Consider the following 21,562-nt stretch of genomic DNA (forward strand, 5'->3'; position numbering starts at 1 on the left):
GCTTCACGCAATCAGCCTCATGTGCAGGTGAAGTATGCAGGAGGGCAAAATTGTCTTAAAAACCAACCAAATCAGACAAAACTTCAAGTAACACACACTACTTTTAGCATTATAGGCACTGTGGGCAAATATTAAAATGGCTTTTTTGCCTGAGAGGGAATTTGTTTTAGACACATGAACCAATCTGTCTTTGAACTAGTTTACAAAGGGCTAAGGATGCTGAGGGTTGGACACGGAACATGTGAGCAATGATGGGGAATCAAAGGTACAAAGAGGGTTGGGAACATGGTCTCGCCCAGTGTGACAAAGCCGTAGCAATGGACCCTGGGCAGTGAAGAGGAGATGGAGGTGGAGTTGTGCTAGAAAGAAATGGGGTACCATAAACATAGTAAGATTTGTTGCCAAAGGCACTCACTTTCCAAGTCCTCTAACTCAGCCTCAGCTCGTCACATAAACCTTCCCTCTGAACCATTTCACTGCACAGTAGTATTTTTCCTACTTGATAAGAAGGAGTGAAATGTGGATAAAGTATTGAAAGAGAATCAGAAATGAGTTTTTTGCATTCCATGTTAGTTTATGCTAAAAGGGATTAGAAGAGGCAAACCATTAACGACAGTTTTCACTCATGAGAGTGGAGAGCACGAAACTGCACACGTCAGCTACAGAACAGGGTGCAGCCACGTGTTTTCACTTCACAGTTGTCTTTCCACATTTCATAGCTGGAGTCTGAACATAGCTGGTTTGCTGAGTTATGGTGCCAGTCCAAGGAAGGGCCTAAATGCAAACCTCATTCTGGATGCTCAAACCAATTCACTAAAAAATCACTGCCTGCCCTGAGAGCCTCTTTTCTAGATACAAACAACTGAGTACAGGAAGTGTGTTAAAACTAGGGCAGGGGCTTTCATAATGAGTTCTCAGTAGTTCCCAAATCTCACATTCTCTGAAGTTTGTTTAAAAAATACAGATTCCAGATTCCCGACAGCAGAAACTAACACAACACTGTAAATCAACAATATTCCAATAAAAAGTAATTTAAAAAATAGATTCCCTAATCCTTAGTCCTCAAAAAAAAAAAAAAAGACTAAATTAGAATACATGAGTGCTGCACTCAATATGTCAGCAAATTTGGAAAACTAAGCAATGGCCACAGGATTGGAAAAGGTCAGTGTTCATTACAATCCCACAGAAGGGCAATGCCAAACAATGTTCAAACTATAGTACACTTGCACTCATTTCACATGCAAGCCAGGTAATGCTCAAAATCCTTCAAGACAGACTTCGGCAATACGTGAACCAAGAACTTATATATTTACATGTTGGATTTAGAAAAGGCAGAGAAACCAGAGATCATTGCCAACATTTGTTGAATCGTGGAGAAAGCATGGGAATTCCAGAAAAAAACCTGCTTCTGCTTTATTGACTACGCTCTAGCCTTTGACTGTGTGGATCACAACAAACTGTGGAAAATTCTTTAACAGATGGGAATATCAGACCACCTTGCCTGTCTCCTGAGAAACCTGTATGCAGGTCAAGAAGCAACAGTTAGAACTGGACATGAAATAATGGACTGGTTCAAAATTGGGAAAGCAGTATGTCAAGGCTGTATGTTGTTGCCTTGCTTATTTAACTTCTATGCAGAGTACATCATCGAAAATGCTGGGCTAGATGAATTACAAACTGGAATCAAGATTTCTGGGAGAAATATCAACAACCTCAGATATGCAGATGATACCACTCTAATGGCAGAAAGTGAAGAGGAACTAAAGAGCCTCTTGATGAGGGTGAAAGAGGAGAGTGAAAAAGCTGACTTAAAACCCAACATTCAGAAAACTAAGATCATAGCATCCAGTCCCATCACTTCATGGCAGATAGAAGGGGTTAAAGTGGGAGCAATGACAGATTTTATTTTCTTGGGCTCCAAAATCACTGCAGATGGTGACTGCAGCCGTGAAATTAAAAGAGCCTGCTCCTTGGAAGGAAAGCTATGACAAACTTAGACAGTGTATTTAAAAGCAGAGACATCACTTTGCCAACAAAGATTTTTGTACTCAAAGTTATGGTTTTCCCAGTAGTCATGTACGGATGTGAGAGTTGGACCATAAAGAAGGCTGAGCACCGAAGAACTGATGCTTTTGAACTGTGGTGCTGGAAAAGACTCTTGAGAGTCCCTTGGACTGCAAGATTAAACCAGTCAATCCTAAAGGAAATCAACCTTGAATATTCACTGGAAGGACTAATGCTGAAGCTAAAGTTTCAATACTTTGGACACCTGATGTGAAGAGCCTCGAAAAGACCCTGATGCTGGGAAATATTGAAAGCAAAAGGAGAAGGTGGCAGCAGAGGATGAGATAGTTGCATGGCATCACTGACTCAATTAACATGAGTTTGAGCAAACTCCAGGAGACTGTGAAGTCAGGGAAGCCTGACGTGCTGCAGTTCATGGGGTTGCCAAGAGTCAGACACAACTTAGTGACTGACCAACAAACAGGACAACAATGTTGATCTTTTCTGACCTCAGTCAACTAAAGCTTGGATTCTGTCTGCAGCCAAGCCCCTTCAAGATAGCTTGTACCCTTAGCTTAAAACTTCAGTTTTGTTGTTCCAGGAGACACTGCTTTGGGAAAGACCCCCAGTGTTCTTCTTACTCATCGCAAGTAATGAATTTTCCTTCTCCCAATCTGTAGCTTGGTTGTGTCCTTCAGCTTAATACCCAACAAGAGGCAAACCCAGTTTTCGGATAACAAATTGTCTGGAAATCTGATTTTCTTTGTAAATAAAACACCTAGGTTTGTTGACTATTCTTATTTGATCCCCTTTGTAATTTTACAAAACTATTAGTAATTCCATTTTATAGATGAAAAGGCTAAGGATCAGGATTAGGAAACAGTTTGAAGAAACACTGCTGGTAAGAGCCTTAGTGGCATCAGATACAACACCCACCATACCTTCAACAATGAACCCTATCAGGCACTTCACTCTGAAATCCATTATTCACTGAGTTATTTTCCTGAGAAGAAGACTGCTCACATGCATAATTTTGAAAGAGGTAACAAGTTCTGGCATGGTCTTTCCCCTGTCAGAACTCCCTTCTTCTCTCACCCATATTGGAACTAATGATGCCCCTTGTCTCCCAAGTTTGAAGATCTTAAATTCTCCCACATCAGAAACCTATCTGATCAAAGCCTTCCTCCCTCAGGAACTGGGTGTTATGATCAATGAAAGCTGGTGGGAGAAGGTGGAACAAGATAAACCTCCCGTGCCCTCCTAGAGAGTCTATTACCCTCTTTCCTGGTAAGGACCAATTTCACTATCCCCTCAAATCCATCCAACCTTCTCCAAAACCTCTCCATGAAGCTCATGTATTAAGAGTCTTTTATGTACAAAGCAACTTGCTTATATGAAATAATTCATTCTACCTTAAAAAAAAAAATAGACCTGCAATTGCCAATCAGCACTTTGATAAATTGGGATAACTAGGATGAATACAGTTCCATCCAAAAACAAAGAAACTTATGTTTTTGTTAGTCATGCAGCCTGATTGTGGCTTATTGTACATTTCCCTTTAGACTCCTTAAAATAATAAAAAGAACTTTCAAGGGTGGCTGGGATTTCTTTCCAGAAGTAATTTTAGTCAAAGGAATAATTCTAACAGTGAGAATTTCAGACAGTGAAGAGACTTTATCACAGGCTCCAAACCTTTGCCCCAGCAACAACCACATACTGTGTTGTGCACCAGTTCTGCCCTGTATTGGTCACCAAACATTGTGGGGAAGACAGTGTAGATGGAGCTGTCAGAGTTAAAAAAAAAAACAAACAAACAGTAACAAACATTTGTTCAGCTGTATCCTCTATTAAAGGAAAAGAGAGAGAGCAATAACAGGGGCTTACTACTTGTTACGGGGTTCTCAAATGTTACTGCTCATAAGAAACACCTGGGAAGCTTGTTTTTATTGTTACTATTATATTTAATTTTTTGGCTGTGCTGCGCGGCATGTGGGGTTCAAGTTCCTCAACTAGGAATTGAATCGGTGCCCCTGCACTGGAAGCTCGGAGTCTCAATCACTGGACCACCAGAGAAGTCCCTGAGGAGCTTGTTATACAATTATATTTCCAGCTGCAATTCCCAGAAATGCCAATTCTGCAGTCTGAGTTGGAGCTTCGGATTTTGCAGGTTCATCGAGTACCTCAGATGATTCTGATGAAGATTTTTCCCTCAATTTTGTTTTAAAAAATTCTCAAGCCTTAGGAAGTTTCCAAGAAGACTACAGTGAACACCAGTATACTCTACACCAAGATCAAGGGTCAGCAAACTCTTTCAGTAAAGGAATACAGTTCAGACATACCTCAGAGATACTTCCAGTCTGGTTCCAGATCACTGTGATAAAACAATATCACCGTAAAGCAAGTCACACAAATTTTTTCACTAGTGCATATAAAAGTTTACACTATACTGTAGTATATTAAGTGGGCAACAGCATTGTCTAAAACTATGTTCATTTATTAATTTAAAAACTTTATTGCTAAAAATTGTTAATCAACATCTAAGCCTTCAGTGAGTACTGTAATCCTTTTGCAGTGGTAACATCAATGATCAACGATCCCAGATCATAACAAATATAATTTGTTAGAAAAAGTTAGAAATGTTGCAAGAATTACCAAAATGGGAGACCCAAGGGAGTAAATGCTACTAGAAAAAAGGTACCAATAGACTTGCTCCATGCAGTACTGCCACACACCTTCAATTTGTAAAAAAAAAAAAAAAACAACAAACAAACCCATACTTGGGAAATGCAATAAAGTGAAACACAATAAAACAAGGCATGCCTGTAAGTATTTTCAGCTTTGCAGGCCATGGTCTCTGTGGCAACTACTCAAATATGCCATTGCCATATGCAAGCTATAGTCAATATGCAACAAAATGAACATGACTGTCCTCCAATAAGACTTTATTAATAGACATCAAAATATAAATTACAGATAATTTCACATCATAAAATACTACTCTTCTTTTGACTTTTTCTAACATGATATATTTGAAGATATGAAACCATTCTTAGCTCAAAATTAGTACAAAACCAGTCAAGGGGACAGGTTTGTTCGACAGGTTACTTTTCCAGTTCTTGACCTACCAATTTTGATGAAAAAGTCTAAGCTTTTCTGAGGACGAATCTTAAATCTGTTATTACCTTTCATAACCAGACTAATTACAAAGTTCATCTTGGAAAAAAATTTAAATGAATCTGTGAAGGTTTTCTGACCCACTATTTGTTGGATTTTCAGATATAACATTTTCATATATTGCTATGGCTGATATTTTTCAATGCCCTGTGGGGCATAGTTCCTCATTCAGAAATCTTCATAGTTCAATCAGTCATTCTTTAATTTTATCACATAAAAGCAAAGTGTTGTGTGCCCTTCCCTACAACACCAAGCCTAATTAGCATCCTTTTTTTCAGCTTCTCTCTCTTATCGAAGATAAATGTAAAACTTTCAGTCTTACAAATGATGCCAAGAGTCCAGCAAGAAATAAACAGAATTTTGTTATTTGTGAGCAAGGGGCTGGCGATGCCTTTTCTTAACTTTTTTCCCTCCCTTTTGTTGAAAATGATCTCCAGAGTGTGCACTCATATTTCTAAAAGTCTGGGTTATTACTAAGTTAAGACTAACCATAAATATACAAATCTGTTACCCAATTACTCCCATTCATGGTATTCACTTCTAGGGGAATTTCTCAGGTTATTAAACTTGATTTCACAAGTATCTGAAAGCCAAACAAAGAATTCTGGAGGGTAAACTCCAACCATGCATCATGAAATCAACAAACACTGTCACAATGGAATTTAAGTACTTACCTACTACAACCAACTTAAAAAAAAACACACACTTAAATTAAGTGCATACCTGCTTACTGAAATGCCTTTCAACTGGACTTATCCAAACATTACCTCATCCCTTGGAAAGGAATGAAAACTTAAGTTATCTGAAGCATTCAAGCCTCTATCCATCACCTCATTGCCCACCCCTCCTCCAAACCAAATATTCCATCTAATGGCACAAGGATATGTTCTCTTCTGATGGAGCTGGATAACAGAGGAGTCATAAACCTCCTCCCCACCCTCAGGTCTAAACATCAGTTTAGTGGCTGCTTTGGAGTCCTATTCTACAAGACCATGAGCCTGCCTTTCATCTTCTCACAAGCACTCTCTTCCAGCCTCTGAAGATAATATACAACATGCTGATTCAGGTGGATAGGGAGAAATCTCACAGGAAAGACTTAAAACCTAAGTCTGTTGACATATGAGAAGTCCCTGTGTTTCTCATCAGCTGGCCATTTCATGGACAACCACATTTCTGGAGCTCAACCAACTGCCTCACCTGATGGAAAATGCTTAAGAACTTATAAATCACCTTTGAACACATTTTCCCAGTAGAAATAAAACAGACTGCAAGCTCCCAATTGCCTGAAATGTGTATATCAGCTTTGATAACCAGTTTAACAATTTGAGGCAACTAAGGGCTAAAAACGCTATCTGAAAGTTCAGACAACAGCAAAATGTTTTGTTTAGGGCTGGGAGTTCCATAAGCAATACAGGAATCACAAAAATAGATAATTATGTTTTTATCACACAAAAAACTATATACTGAAGTTAAACAGTGGGCCTATTATATTAGTGCAGTGATACCTAACCCTGGCTACATGTTATTAGCATCACCCAGAGAGCTTTTAAAAAAATTCCAACGGCCAGGCTGCACCCCACACCAATTAAATGTGAAGCAGGAGCTGGAGTAGAGGGAACAGACCAGGCCATCATAGGTTTTAAAGCTCCCTAGCTTTCTCCAACGTGCAGCCAAAGTTAAGAACCTTTGCACCGGCCTTCTGAAGTTACTTAGTCTTACAAAATCTACCTAGTGGATGAAAATCTCTTCGTTATTTATGCTCATAGATTCTTTACAGATGGGATACGGAGTGAAAAAAAAATTGCTTGTTAGATAGATAGTCACACACATAACATGAAAAAATACATGCACACATATTTTTATTTTATTTAAATTGGGCCCTGATCATTAGCATATAAATCAGAAAAACTGAGTGCTTTAGAACTTACATATCCTCTTCAAATCTTTAAAGAGCCAAACTCTAAAAATCATACATAAAAGATATTTGTCATAAAAAAAACACACACACAAACAAACTTTAATCACCTTGAGGAACCATGATCCAATAATATATTTCATAGGTAAGATTTCATTCATCAATGTACAAAAAAAAAAACACCCCAAAACCTAAACTTTGATTAAGACACGTACTCTTAACAAGAGTACTTACAGTTAGAAAGGTTTATCTGTAGCACTTTGAGGTAGCATATTTTGTAAAGTAATGGAAATAAAGTCACAGAGCTGCTCTGCAGCTTCTTTTGGACACAAAAGGACAGGCTGTTAGCTGTTGCTCTTGATAGGGAAGAGTGAATTTTTCTGTACTCATTGCCAAAGTCAGCCTGAACATATTCCTTGCTGTGGCCATCCCCCACATTACACTTCATGCATTGTGGGTTTAGGAAAAGATAAAAGCATTTCAACACCTCTTTCCTCTTGGTGTAGTGACATCCTGGCTATGGCACCAATCTCCTTTAGCCACATGCAGTCCTTACTGGCAGGAGATGCACACACCCAATAGGAAGAAAAATAGGGCATCACAGTGCCTTTTTTTCAGTGGGCTATAATGATTTACTTAAGAGTGATGGACTCCTCTAAGGCTAAAAAGAGGTTTCTTTCTGAATATTCTCTCCTTGATTCTGGCCCTTAAAAGGTTCTCCTGTTCTTCCTCTCCCTGAGTACAATATTTCGGGGTATCGTTAAGTTTTTTGCAATTGTCCTGCCAGGTTGGTGAGCAGAGAAGCTTTTTTAAAAATATCCACACACAAAAACAAATTTAAAAAACGGGTGCAGGAGCAACTCCAAGAACAGACTTCCTTTGTGCAAGTTGAAATGACCCAAGTTTATAGTTCAGGAAAATGGCCTGCTTCTTTTTTAAAAAAATGTAAATATTTAGCTCAGCTCTGCATTTTAAATACAAATATACAGTCAAACAGGCTAAGGATTAAAGCTGCAAAAACGGTCCCACCAACATCAGACCATGGCACAGGTCCAATTTTTGCCCAATGGTCACAGATTAAAGGGATGTCGAACCCATAAAAGCCCCTTTTTCCCAATAATACTTGCTGTTTGAAAGTTGAATCCTTAGAAGGAATCAATATACAAATGAATAAAAATAGCACATGTCCAAGCAAAAAAGGGCATGAGCTGGGCCTGAGTTGCCACTTAAAACTCCATCATTCAGTATCATACAAAATCCTCAAAGGCTGCCTAGAATCAGGGCTCAAGGCATTCCTGAACATGCCAGCCACCCAGGTCAACTGCTGACCCAAAGTCAACGACACAAGTGAACATTAGACTTCAAGTATCCAAGGTGCTACAAGAGCTGGTCCTCTCAAGGACTCAGGCTGACTCTCAGAAGCTCCCCTTCCCTCACAACATCCCATTTTGTACAAAAGGTAAAGTACTGTTTATGGTCACTACAAAACACAGGAGTGGGACGTGAGGGATAAGAGAACTGATCTCTGAAATATACCAGCCTAACAAATACAAATAAATTCTTTAACATTTTGTACAACTAGAAGGTGCGTGAGCTGGTATTCAAGCAATTACTTTAAACTCTTACTTTTCTCCCCTTTCTGCCTCAAACAGGAAAATGGTTCCATTGGGTTAACAGTGTCATTTTAAAATGCCATAAATTAAATAAGTTAGTTCACATTTTTATCCCCCAGCACTTAAGTTACAGTTAAGTCTCTAATGTGCCTTTGAAGTTTGCTTCAACAGCTCCAGGTCTCTTCGGCGGATAGTGCCAGCTCTGTGACAACCATATTCATCCAGCTGCAAAGGTATGAACTGTTCAAGCAGCCCGAGGCCCTGTCTAGCGGGGCTGGTATACAGCTTAGTCCATGATGGTTTAAAGTTTCCATTGAATCCCAAAAATATGGTACTCCCTTTAAAAAAAAAAAAAGTTCAATTTGTATCTCTACTAGTTTCAGGCAAGATAATGTGAAAGGTGAGGTGGAGGTGAGCAAAACAAAAAAACAACAAAAAAACTATACTTCCTTACGTCAGAGAATGAACTCTTACCACCCACCTCCTGCCCCAAATAACAAACTACATCCCAACACACTTCCTCTAACACTGTCTCCTGATTTAGAAATTATCTTCATAATACACACCCCAGCCTAACAAGCTCATGAAAGCAGGCTGGTAGCTACACTCTACCATAAAAATGCATATGTTGCTGCTCTCCTAAAAACTTTATGGAAGAATACAGATACAAACCTTTGTTATAAAGATTGGCTGGCTTGGCTAATCCCAGAGGTACTAATGAATCCGAAATATTCAACTGCTTTATCTGTCCTCTTGTGCTCAACAGGACAACTGACCTGTAAAAGTTAGAAAATCAGAGCAAATTTCAATAATTCAGTATGTGTTTACCAAGTACCTTTCTGAAGTAAATACTAGATAAAAGCAGAACTCAAAAAACAAAAAGCACTCCACATGCCTTTTCATCCTTGCTGTTACAAGGGTCTACTTTAATTCCACATCTAGAACTTAACGTTTCTATTACAAGGAGGTCTCTAAATATAGGGAAAACTAAAGTCATTTACATAAGTTGACCTAGTGGATGGCTTGGGACACAGCTCTTTCATGGAGCAAACTTTTTTAACAGAGGAGGTTGGTTTTGTTTGTTTCAGACGTTCTATACATCTACTTATGTTCTACTATCTATTTACTAAGTAAACGGATAAATGCCAATCCTTAAAAAAACAGAAAGAAAATGTTTCCCATGGCTTGGTTTAAATTGCTACTTTTATTATACAATCAGATCTGTTTGTGGATTGTCTCTTCTGATCTCTCTCTCCTTTGCCACTACTACACAGTTTAATTACTTGGCTTTATGGTTTGGGCTTCCTGGTGGCTCAGCTGGTAAAGAATCCACCTGCAATGTGGGAGACCTGGATTTGATCCATGGGTTGGGAAGATCCCCTGCAGAAGGGAACAGCTACCCACTCCAGTATTCTGGCCTGGAGAATTCCATGAACTGTATAGTCCATGGGGTCACAAAGAGTTGGACATGACTGAGCGACTTTCACTTTATGGTTTATTTTAATATCTGATAAAATAAGCCCCTTGTATTATTGTAGTTAGTTTAAAAATGTTCTATTACTTCCTTATTTATTTTTCCAGATGAACTTCATCATCAACTGTCAAATACAATAGAAAAGTAACCTAATGGGACACTAACAGAAATGTATTAGATTTAAATTTTAATTTAGATAGAGTAACATCTTTAGTATTAACTTTTCCATCCAGAAGCAGGGAGAGCCTCTCCTTTTACTCTTGTCATATATCCTTTAATGAAGCATTTCTTTTCTTAATATATTGGGTGCCTTGCATGACTATTGTGTTGCTCTAAACATCTGTGGTGAGCTTTATGTTCCAGATTGTTTTAGGTGAAGTGACTGAGTGTGTTTATTTTCCAACATTAGGAAAAAAATCTTCAGGTATATCAAGAAAATTGAGGCCTTGCAAAGTAAATACCTACAAATGTATCAAACCAGAAGATAGAGCTATATGTACACAAAGAATGTTACAGTCAAAGAATATAATGACTTTACGGGCCTGTTGAGATCTGGTTCTTTAAAGTTTAAGGAGTGTAACTGACCAGATCAGTTGATGATGATTCAAAAGCTACATAGGACTTTGCTCCCTGGGAAGCCTATGTTCCTCCCTTTGGGGCTTCATTAAATGAAAGCCTATGTGTAAATCAATGTCTGCAGCAAAGCAAAGGGGGCAGAAAGGGGACTGAATTTATCTTCTTGCTTCCAGTCAAGGTCTGCCCAACACAAATAGCAAGGTTTCTCGCCTGTGCACCTTTGTTCAGACACTTAACAAAGAAAAATGAATCATGCTAGGGCTCTTAAAAAAGAGATCACACACTCAATCCACTTAAAAAATTAATTTAATCCTTTCCAGTCAATTCCAAGTGACCCAGGTGACAACTTCCTATACCAGAGTCGCAGCACAATGCTGTCCAAGGGTTCATCAACAGGATAGACTGCTACAAAGGAGAAACTCAATAAAATTGTTTTAAAATGATAATGAGCCTTCTGAGAGAGTTGGGTACAATGTAGATTAGCTTAATACTAAGAAGTGGGATAGGAAGGATCCAAAATGTTGAGCTTTTCTCCTTCCAAGAGCCTTCCCATCATTTGCAAACTCTTCTAACATCCAAGTCCTCACTTATCAATGATAAGCAACTTAGATCACACAGGCATCAACCTGAAACTGGGAAGGAATGAGTATCCTTCAAGAATCCTAAATACCCAGAGTAAAAAGGAAAGTAGGCAAGCCAAAGCTCAGAGTTAGCCAGGTGTCATCTTTAAGGTATCTTATCCCTTATACAGGGCAAGTTTCACCTACCTTGGAGGGATGCTTGTTTTTAAATATTCTTCCATGCGACTGACATCAGTGAAAGAGAAAATCTTTTTTTCTGTCAACCGGAAGGGAACACTGCAGGCATCCACAATCAGGAGGAGGACGCCCACACTTCGGAAGGGAAAGTCAGTGCCGTTGATCTGAGAATACAAGATCGTCCTCTGCTGTCATCACCATTTCAGTATCTTTCCAGCCCCTTTCCCTGTCTTCTAAACCCATGAATCAAAAATAATAATTTCAAAATTCTAACTGCATGTTCCATCACTCTTCCTCTGCCAACGTTTGAAATTGAGTCTGTGTTTTCATAGGCTTTCACCTTGACTGGTCTTTACTGATTGGATAAGATGCTCTAAGCAAGACATGGCAGCCTACCCTCAGCTGAGTAGGGTGGCTCTGCAGGTTCAGGGCTTTCATTCTGACACACATACTCTCTCACCGGGGTCAGTTTCCAACTCAGTGATCAGGTGACAGCCTCTATACTGCAGCTCAGATGTTGTCACATTGGTTCAGGAAAAAAATATGTAACTATATACAATAGGTATCTAGTCATATAGGTAGGTAGGTAGAGAGATAGATAGAATTCCTTAACCCACATAAACTCCTGCCCCGTTAGAGTTTAGGTTTGAAACATCAGAGGAGGCAGATAGTTTCATCTGCTTTGTTCCATATATAGCTCTCCTTTAAAATCAAAATGGAAAACAGGAAATTTTACCAGGATTTAAGCCACAGGGTAGTGATGTCTTGTTCAAACAATTACTGTGAACTGAAAGTTCCAGTAGTTCTCTTTAAATTAATGGCTCGAGGGTGGGGGGTCCAGGAAGGGGAACACATGTAAACCCATGGCTGATTCATGTCAATGTATGGCAAAAACTATTACAATATTGTAAAGTAATTAGCCCCCAACTAAAATAAATAAATTTATAAAAAAAATAAATAAATAAAAAATAAATTAATGGCTCGAGACATTTTCAAGAAAACAGAATTCCAGATATATCCAAATCTCATAAATTCCTCAACCAAAAAAGGAAAGATAAAAATCTTGACTGAAAAATGATTTAACACTAAGCCATAGGCACTATTTCTCTTTAAAATGTGTAAAAGTATAAACTATGTTAAAAGTTAACAAAGGAGAATGCTCTCTTCCTTACACCTGCCCTCGCTTGGAGAAGTTATACTTAAATTTTATTTCTAATCACTAATGATCTCACAGGAATTCAAAATGGCTTTTTGCCTGTATTTAAACTGCTCTAGTCCAGAGAATAATTCTAGAAGTGCTTAATATATAGTGCCATTCTATACTGAGAAAGACTGAAAGTGACTCATTTTTTAAAATCTGAATACTTAGAATTGAGACACATTTGATTAAAAAAAAAAAAAAATCATGATCTTTAACACACTCAAACTGTCCCCTTGAAAAGTACCTCCAAAAACCTATTGCTTAAAAGAAACACAAAATTTTCCATAAAAACTAAAGCAAGGCCACGTTCAGCAAAGACTTTTCAGGTAATACATGTGAAAAGTATTGGAGGTAAACATAACAAAACACAGTCCTCTGTGACCTCTTTTATGGTTCCAGGCACACAGTGACTCCAGCAATGGAGTCAAACAATGTCTGCAGACCCAGAGGAATCCCCTACCTGAGACTGTCTGGGCAATACAATATCTTGTTTAATTACCTAGTAAGCTAGTAGAGCAGAGACTCAGCACCCAGTTGCATCCCTTTGCAACTGACACCCACCAGATTCCACACAAGGAAGCTGGGATGGGTTCCTCACACTGCTGACTTCATTGAGATGTTGAGCTAACAAACTTCCTAACAATAAAACTACATCATGAACATACTACAGAATGAAAACATGCTAACATAGAGCAATAGGTATATATACATGAGAAACCTTGGAGTTATATTTAAGTAGGGATCTTTCTTTCTTTTCCTTCCTTCCCTCCTTTCTTTCTAATTGTGGTAAGAACACTAACATGAAAATCATCCTCTTAAACATTTTAAGTGAACAATATATTATTACTGTTTACAGGGAAAATGCTCTAAAGCAGATTTTGAGAGTTTATGTATTTTACTCAACTGAAACTTTATGCCTGTTGATTAGTAACTGCATTTCACCCTCCTCACCTTAAGTAGGGGTATTTTTAATTCAGAACTATTAAAAAATTCTTAACTCAGAGTTAAGTTCTGGAGGTGGATAATGGTGATCGCCACACAATATTATGAATGTATTTCATACCACTGAACTATATACTTAAAAATAGTTAGGATGGTGAATTTTATGTTATGTGTACTTTAGCACAATAAAAGAGATTGAGAGAGGGAAAAAAAAACATTTAAGTTTGTTCACATATATGTGAATTTGTAAATGTGCTGTCCAGCACTTAAAAAAAAAAGAGCTCCCGAAGAGACCACGTGAGACTGAGCCCAGGCCCTAGCTGGGTATCAGTTAGCTAGATACCTCCTACCCAAAGAGCCCTTTATATAGATGCACTCTGATCAACTCAGTTTTGGACAGGCCACATGCCGAGAGCGGGCTTCCCTGATAGCTCAGTTGGTAAAGAATCCGCCTGCAATGAAGGAGACCCCGTTTCGATTCCTGGATTGGGAAGATCCCCTGGAGGAGGGAACGGCTACCCACTCCAGCATTCTGGCCTGGAGAATTCCATGGACTGTATAGTCCATGGGGTCGAGAAGAGTTGGACACGACTGAGTGACTTTCACTTTCGCTCCTAGAGCTGATTAACCTTGCTGGTGAACTTGGCTCTTAGGACAAGTACCAATATTGACAATCAGCCTAACGCTTATACTTCCATTAACCTACTTAAAGACAACTAACACTTTGCATTGTCACTTTCCTCATCTGGTATCAAACTGGGAGCCAAGCAATCTCAAAATAAGAGGCTGAGGAGATTTTACAAACTTCACCTTCCATATTTTAAGCAAATAACTGGGGAGCTTCTTTTAAGTTTCAAAAACTGAGGTTAAACACAATTTTCTACTTATTGATTACCAATGACAATTTTTTAAACCAAAAACACCTTTTCTCCTATAGAAAAGGAATCTGGGTCAAATGAATAATTTTAACATTTGCCTAAAAGTAATCAATAAACTTAACTGAGAAAAAAATTTTAAATAAACTTCATTTATTTAAAAATACATATATTTAGGAGTATTTTTACCTCTGTTGTATAGCTCACTACCAATAATAAAAATGTGATTAGAAACAAGTGAATGTTGTCAGAGATAATTCATGTTACCAGGATAGAATGAAAAAGTGAGAAGCTGAGGCAGTATACATGGCAGATGGTACTCACAGAAATAACAGACACGTCTCCATGCTGAGTCTCTGCTTGACTGGGTGACCGGAATTGCACAGGGAGGTAGTTTGTATGAGGATCACTTGTAAACACCACCTACATGGGGAAGAAGTTCCATATCTATGTCAACCTTCCGAAAAGATCCTTCAAAATAAACTCAACTATATCAAAGCCAGTGAATGGTTTTTTTGGTTTTTTCTCTGAACTTTCTGTACATTATTTCATGACCTGGAATTTTATTTTTTGATATTAGCTTTAATAGGAAAATTGTATGTTCCTCATTTTCTAGAGCAATCCCAGTTTCAAGTCATTGCAATCTTGTTAATAAGATCAGCTCTCTAAATGACTGTATAAATATGCTTTATGTCTAAATCTTTGTAAACATTTCATGCAAAAAAGTCACAAATCTTTTCGAAGGCTGTTTTCCAACCAGTTATCCTCAACTGTGATTCAGTCACATCAGGACTGAGGGAAGAAGTATAGATGACAAGGATTACTCTATTTAAAACCTTTTAGGGGCCTTGTACATCACCAATTTTATTTAAATTCCTCTACCTTACCTGCAAAATGTTCCACAAATAGAGCCACTATTCTATTCTATTTCCCACTAGTCTATCCACATTCAACATGCAGGGCAGTTCCCTCAGTTTTCCACTCTTCTGCCACTTGCCTTTTCAGATGCTGTTCCTTCCCTAAGAAGGCTCTTCCATTTTCCCTTCTATTTCAATCCACTTCCAACCTCCAAATCCCACCATCTACCTCCTCCCTAAAGGCTATCTTCTCAATCAAAAGTACTCAACTCTTCACACAATTTAACACTTGAAAGTATATGTACCAAGGAATCCCCGGGCAGTCCAGTGGTTAGGACTTAGCACTTTTACTATCATGGACTGAGTTCAATTCCTGGTCAGGGAACTAAGATCCCACAAGCCATGTGGTGCGGTCAAAAAATATATATATATGTATATTCAGGAGAAGGCAATGGCACCCCACTCCAGTACTCTTGCCTGGAAAATCCCATGGACGGAGGAGCCTGGTAGGCTGCAGACCATGGGGTCGCTAACAGTCAGAAACGACTGAGCAACTTCAATTTCCCTTTTCACTTTCATACATTGGAGAAGGAAATGGCAACCCACTCCAGTGTTCTTGCCTGGAGAATCCCAGGGACGGGGGAGCCTGGTGGGCTGCTGTCTATGGGGTCACACAGAGTTGGACATGACTGAAGCGATTTAGCAGCAGCATATGTATATTCTTATAAATCAATGCCAACAAGAACAAATAATCATGGCAAGAGCAGATAATCATGATGTTAAGCATCCAGAAGCTGAACATTTGTTTGAAGTCTCAGGTCTGAAGTCAAAAATTCTTGTGAATTTTCCTACTTATCTCTAATTTACATGTGTTTTTGACATTAAAACAAAAATTCTCCTCAAATTTCCAAGTAAAAGTGGTGTCCACAGATGCTTCAAATACTTCTTAACTGCCAGGTCAGCAGTCAATACATTTTTAAGAAATGAATTCTGATCAATGTTTTAAGCCCAAAAATAAAGAATGCTAAGCATTAATGCATGGAACCATTTAACAAGGTAGGCCTAGAATAGTTTTGAAGATGATTAAATTATCTTTACAAATTCTAGTATTTCTTATAATAAGTATAAATTATTTGAGGTCTTCTCAGTAACGAAGGACTTTCTTAACAAACTCAACTTGAGAATTAGGCTGGAAAATTTACTTCTCCACAAAGATTATCTGACAATTTCACTTTAACAGTCAAAACATTACATAGGACAGGTAAGGATTCATATAAGCTTATTTATGTACCTGGTTTATTTTTTGGTCTGTTGGTTAATTTAGTTGAACTGGAGTATAGAGGTGGCTCAAGGGTATAAGAGCCGAGACTGTGATAGAGAGTTGTCATCAGAAAAATAATCATCATATATCACAACAGGAAGCATGAATCCCCTTTCCTTTCCCTGTTCTTACTGCCACCAATGGACAGAAACAAGAAAAATTAGAAATAAGAAATAAAAAGAAATATTTAGAGGTTTTCTCCATCTTATTACAGTATGCATTTCTGTGGCAGTAAGAACTTTTTTTAAAACTCCTCCAGGCCCGTGAAACTAAAATGTGAACATTTATCAGAATCACCTGCAGGGCCTGTTAAAGCAAAGACTGTAAGCCCCACTTCTGAAGTTTCTGATTGGGTAGAATTGGGTGGGACCCAGGAGTTAGAATTTTTCACAAGTTCCCAGGTGATGCTGATGCTGCTGGTCTGGGGACCACAAGTTGAGAACCATTCCTCTTGACCCATATTTATTTATATATAGGTTAAATATTAATTAGGGCAAAATTGATTCTGTTCTTCTTTTTCTCCTGGAATCAGTGTGACTTCCTATGGGGTTTCCTGTGCCTGATTTTAGCTCATACTTTGGATTTACTTTCACCACCATGTTTTCTCAAGACCTAGAAGACTGTCTCATTAAGAATATGTCACAGGAAGCATTTCACTTCTAGCCAAAGTCAGTTTGTACTTTTAATTATAGGTAAACATAATAGCATACGCTTCAAATTAATGGTTTTTCATCTTAAAGGAAACAATTTTCATGAATGCCTTTTCTGAAGATAAATTTCACACTGCCAAGAAAACAGATTATATTTCCACATCACTGACATGTATACATAATAGTGATAATGTAATGGAATCACAGCTGAGAAAGAAAAGATGACAACCAATAAATCCACCATGACCCAGGGCAAACTGATGTGTAAATAAATTTTGATTTTGTTATAAATTTGGACTGGTTTGCTTCTTATGATCATCAAATTTTAGAGTGGGCCAAAATTCAGGAGAAACCCTTCAATATTTATAAACTGGCAGCAAACATCATCAAAAAATTGACAAACAATAAAGGCTGGAAAGGGTATGGAGAAAAGGGAGTCCTGTTGCATTGCTGTGCTGTGCTTAGCCACTCAGTCGTGTCTGACTCTTTGCAACCCCATGGACTGTAGCCCGCCAGGCTTCTCTGTCCATGGGGATTCTCCAGGCAAGAATTCTGGAGTGGGTTTTCATGCCCTCCTCCAGGGGATCTTCCCAATCCAGAGATCAAACCAAGATCTCCCGTATTGCAGGCGGATGCTTTAACATCTGAGCCACAAAGGAAGCCCTGGTGCTAGCACTGCTGGTGAGAATGTAAATTAATACAGCCACTATGGAGAACAGTATGCAGGGTCCTTAAAAAACTAGAGATAAAACTACCACATGACCCAACAATTCCACTACTGGGCATATACCCTGAGGAAACTATAATTGAAAAAGACACATGTACCCCAATGTTCATTGCAGGACTATTTACAATAACTAGGACATAGAAGCAACCTAGATGTCCATCGACATGAATGGATAAAGAAGCTGTGGTACATATATACAATGGAGTATTAGTCATAAAAACGAATGCATTTGAGTCAGTTCTAATGAGGTGGATGAACCTACAGCCTATTATACAGAATGAAGTCAGAAAGAGAAAAACAAATATTGTATATCAATGCATATATATGGAATCTGGAAAGATGGTATTGATGAATCCATCTGCAGAGCAACAACCGAGACGCAGACATAGAAAACAGATTTGTGGACACTCCAGGGGAAGGAGGACAAATAGACAGTGGATGGCAACATAAATTACCATATGTAAAATAGATAGCCAGTGGGAATTTGCTACATGATGTAGGTAGCTCAAATCAGGTGCTCTGTGACAACCGAGAGGAGTGAGATGGGGTGGGAGGTGGGAGGGAGGCTCAGGAGGAAGGGGACATGCGAATACCTATGGCTGATTCACACTGATGTATGGCAGAAACCAACACAATATTGTAAAACAATTATCCTCCAATTAAAAATAAATTAAAAAAAATAAAATAAATGGGCAGCACAGATGTTTCAGGGGGAAAAAAATGTGCTGACTGCACAGAACCTTTTGACTTTTTCTCTTGGACCAAAGCCCACTTTTATTCCTTGTTTTACCTGACGGGTTCCACAGCCTTGACAGAGTCCCTTGAGCATGGACGGCATCGACTTGAGGGCTGATGGCTTTCTGTAATACTGGGGATACGCTTTGGCCATGCAGTTACTGAGGTCTTTTGAGTCTGTTGCTGCCTGGATCTTGACTCTTTCGCATCCCTGAGATGAACAGTAACTGTGACCATCCCTGTGGCTTTTGGCTTTAAGATACAGAAACAGCAGCCTGCACAAAACAAACCAGTCCAAAGGGAATTAGATTTTGCCTTTCAAAAATTTACAAAAGTTCCTCAAATTAACTCATGGCCAGTGGGGATATTCCTCCAATAAAGTAATTTCTCGCTTAAAAGAAAAATAACTTATAAAACTAATAAAGTTGTTTCTCTTTCCTTCCTGTCCTCATAGGGTTCCAAGTCAAACACAATACCACTTTAGAAAATATCATGAAAATCTGATTCAGTCATTATGGACAGTATCAAAAGTAAATTTCTGGTTTGAATAACCTCAATAGGTAATTTGGGAAGACAGAATTTGGCTTGGCTCAAAAATTCCTTGGAAAACTTAATATTTATGTTGACTTTAGGATTTGGTAAATTAGGGTGGTTTATTCTTTCTTTTTCTCTTAGTTAATACACTATTTTGTTTTAAGGCACAAAACTAGAATAATAAAAACAGCAACTTTGAGACTTGTTTAAGGCCAAGATATGGTCTCAAATCAATTCTTGTGATGTATACTAAGAGCAGATGGGCCTGGAGTCCTTCTGTCTATTCTCTGGCCAAAATCAAGCGAAATGATCAGTCTAACACATTCTGAATTCTCCTCCAAAATGAATGGAAAAGCAACTTCTAGGCAGCAGTCCAATGTCTTGTCAGCAAACCTAGACCTTCTAAACCAAAGGAAGTCAAGATTCTAAAAATGACTTGATCAACTGTGATTGATTACTGGAGTTCACGAGTTCACATTTTAAAATGAGGTCAACAAACAATACAAAGTTGAGATTATGAGGTGAAAATCAGCCACTGTTCCAACATCTAGTAATTTTAACATATAAATAAGGAATGACAGGGATCTAATTAGGCATGTGCCTTTTGATATATAATTAAAATCATCAAAATGAACAGAATTAAAAAGAATTTGAACCTCAAAGCCTGAAAGGTCCTAGAAATACCCAGATGAAAGAATATTTCCTATCATTGTACATATTAATCATTAATTTGTGATCACCAGACTGTCCTTACAAATTTGGGCCTTACATTTATTTTTGCAGAAAATCAACTAGGAATGTGGCTGTTCTGTCATCGACAGAATAATAGTCCAACTGGGTTTTTAAAGGTTAACTAGAAGTAAACATAAGAGAAAATGATAAGAAAGGATTTAAGCTAATCACACTGGCTGCTGCACCAGCACTGGAGGGCAAATGAGTTGCTTCTTACCCAAAGGCTAACAAGGCAATTGAGTGAACTCCAACCTCATTCCTCCACAGTCAGTCCTGCCACCCTTCTCTTTAGTCCAAAGTTTTGTCTTTCCCCAAACATGCCATGCCATGTTTTTCATGCCTCCATGCATTTATCCATACTGTTCTTGGAACACTTACTTGTCTCCTCCTACTCACTCCTCAAGAGTTAGCCCAGTGTCACCCTCCTAGGTTGTCACTGACCACCCAAGGCTGAACTTATGGATTATCTCAAAAGGCACCTATAGGACTTACAGCATTTAAACCTTTCACCCTCTAATTACTTGCTTTACATGCCCACATCCTTCAATGGACAGTGAATTTGCAGAAGAAATGCATCTTATTTACATGAGTATCTTTATAGTACCTAGACAATGGCGTGGAATAGAAATGTCAGCTTAAGGAATGGATATTGGAGGAGCATGCTACTTTCTGGAAGAGTACAGGAAGGAGATCAAGCCTACCATAACCCAAAGGCTGAGAGACTGTAACTGGATAAAAGCAGACAAAGCCAACAGGACCCCAGGTGAACAGGATTAGAATTAAAAAGTGGAAAGATGCAGCCTAGAGAAAGTTGAAAGCAAATATGCCATGGTTATACAGTGTTGTTTTTTTTTAAACCCAAGGTCAACTTGAGAGATAGCCTTAAAGGAAGAGAAAAATGAGCTTTCGCTAAAATATGAACTATATCATATGGAAATAATCATCTTTAGAGTTGTTATGGAAAACATTATTTTAATTTTCAATTGGGCCTACTGGTTCTTTATTGACAAGAATAATTTCTCTCTCTAAATTGCCTTAATAGGTATATGGCAAACATCTCACTTGATTCCTACTGCCAACTGTAATTATGAGTCATTCTAGTTCTCCTTAAACCTCTAATGGTGATGAGCAGAGAATTACCCACATCAGCTGCTTTTCTAACTAGCCGTCACATCACAGCCTATTCTTAGTTACACTGAAGAACTAGCAATTTCACCATTAAAGAAAAACAGCAAAAATTTTCGTTCACTCGTTGCCCGGAATTACCCCGTGCTGGAGTCAAAATAGAATTTCCTCTCAGACTGCTTCTTCTGCAATTCCTCCAGCGAATGTACAGGCTCATACTCTTCCATTTTGGATAACGAGCCATTATGCCGTTGTAAAAAGCCAAAGGTAACCTGAAAACTTGTGTTTGATGGATAGCAGAGCCCAACTCGAATCCAGTCATTCCTATAAAGGAGAGACAATAAAAACA

At 38.4% G+C, this 21,562-nt stretch overlaps 1 protein-coding gene across 9 annotated transcripts in view; it reads right to left on the bottom strand.

The window, feature by feature from the left end:
• Positions 1–7,020: 7,020 nt before the first annotated feature.
• The window catches only part of CEMIP2 (cell migration inducing hyaluronidase 2), a 76,611-nt gene continuing 62,069 nt past the window's right edge, over positions 7,021–21,562 (bottom strand). For 6 of the 9 annotated variants that reach the window (XM_081505179.1, XM_081505158.1, XM_081505169.1 and 3 more), the window contains 6 exons: positions 21,355–21,537; positions 18,878–19,097; positions 14,857–14,955; positions 11,524–11,678; positions 9,379–9,482; positions 7,021–9,044 (listed from right to left, as the gene is read on the bottom strand). In XM_081505179.1, coding sequence (XP_081361305.1) covers positions 8,848–9,044; positions 9,379–9,482; positions 11,524–11,678; positions 14,857–14,955; positions 18,878–19,097; positions 21,355–21,537 — 958 coding nt within the window. In that variant the 3' untranslated portion in view covers positions 7,021–8,847. Of the gene's footprint in view, positions 9,045–9,374; positions 9,483–11,523; positions 11,679–14,856; positions 14,956–18,877; positions 19,098–21,354; positions 21,538–21,562 lie in introns of all 9 variants that reach the window. The other 3 variants (XM_081505198.1, XM_081505184.1, XM_081505194.1) reach the window with 1 other exon arrangement.

Source organism: Giraffa tippelskirchi, chromosome 1, assembly GCF_054371585.1.
Source record: "Giraffa tippelskirchi isolate mGirTip1 chromosome 1, T2T-mGirTip1v1.2.pri, whole genome shotgun sequence".
In the NCBI taxonomy this organism is placed as follows: domain Eukaryota; kingdom Metazoa; phylum Chordata; class Mammalia; order Artiodactyla; family Giraffidae; genus Giraffa; species Giraffa tippelskirchi.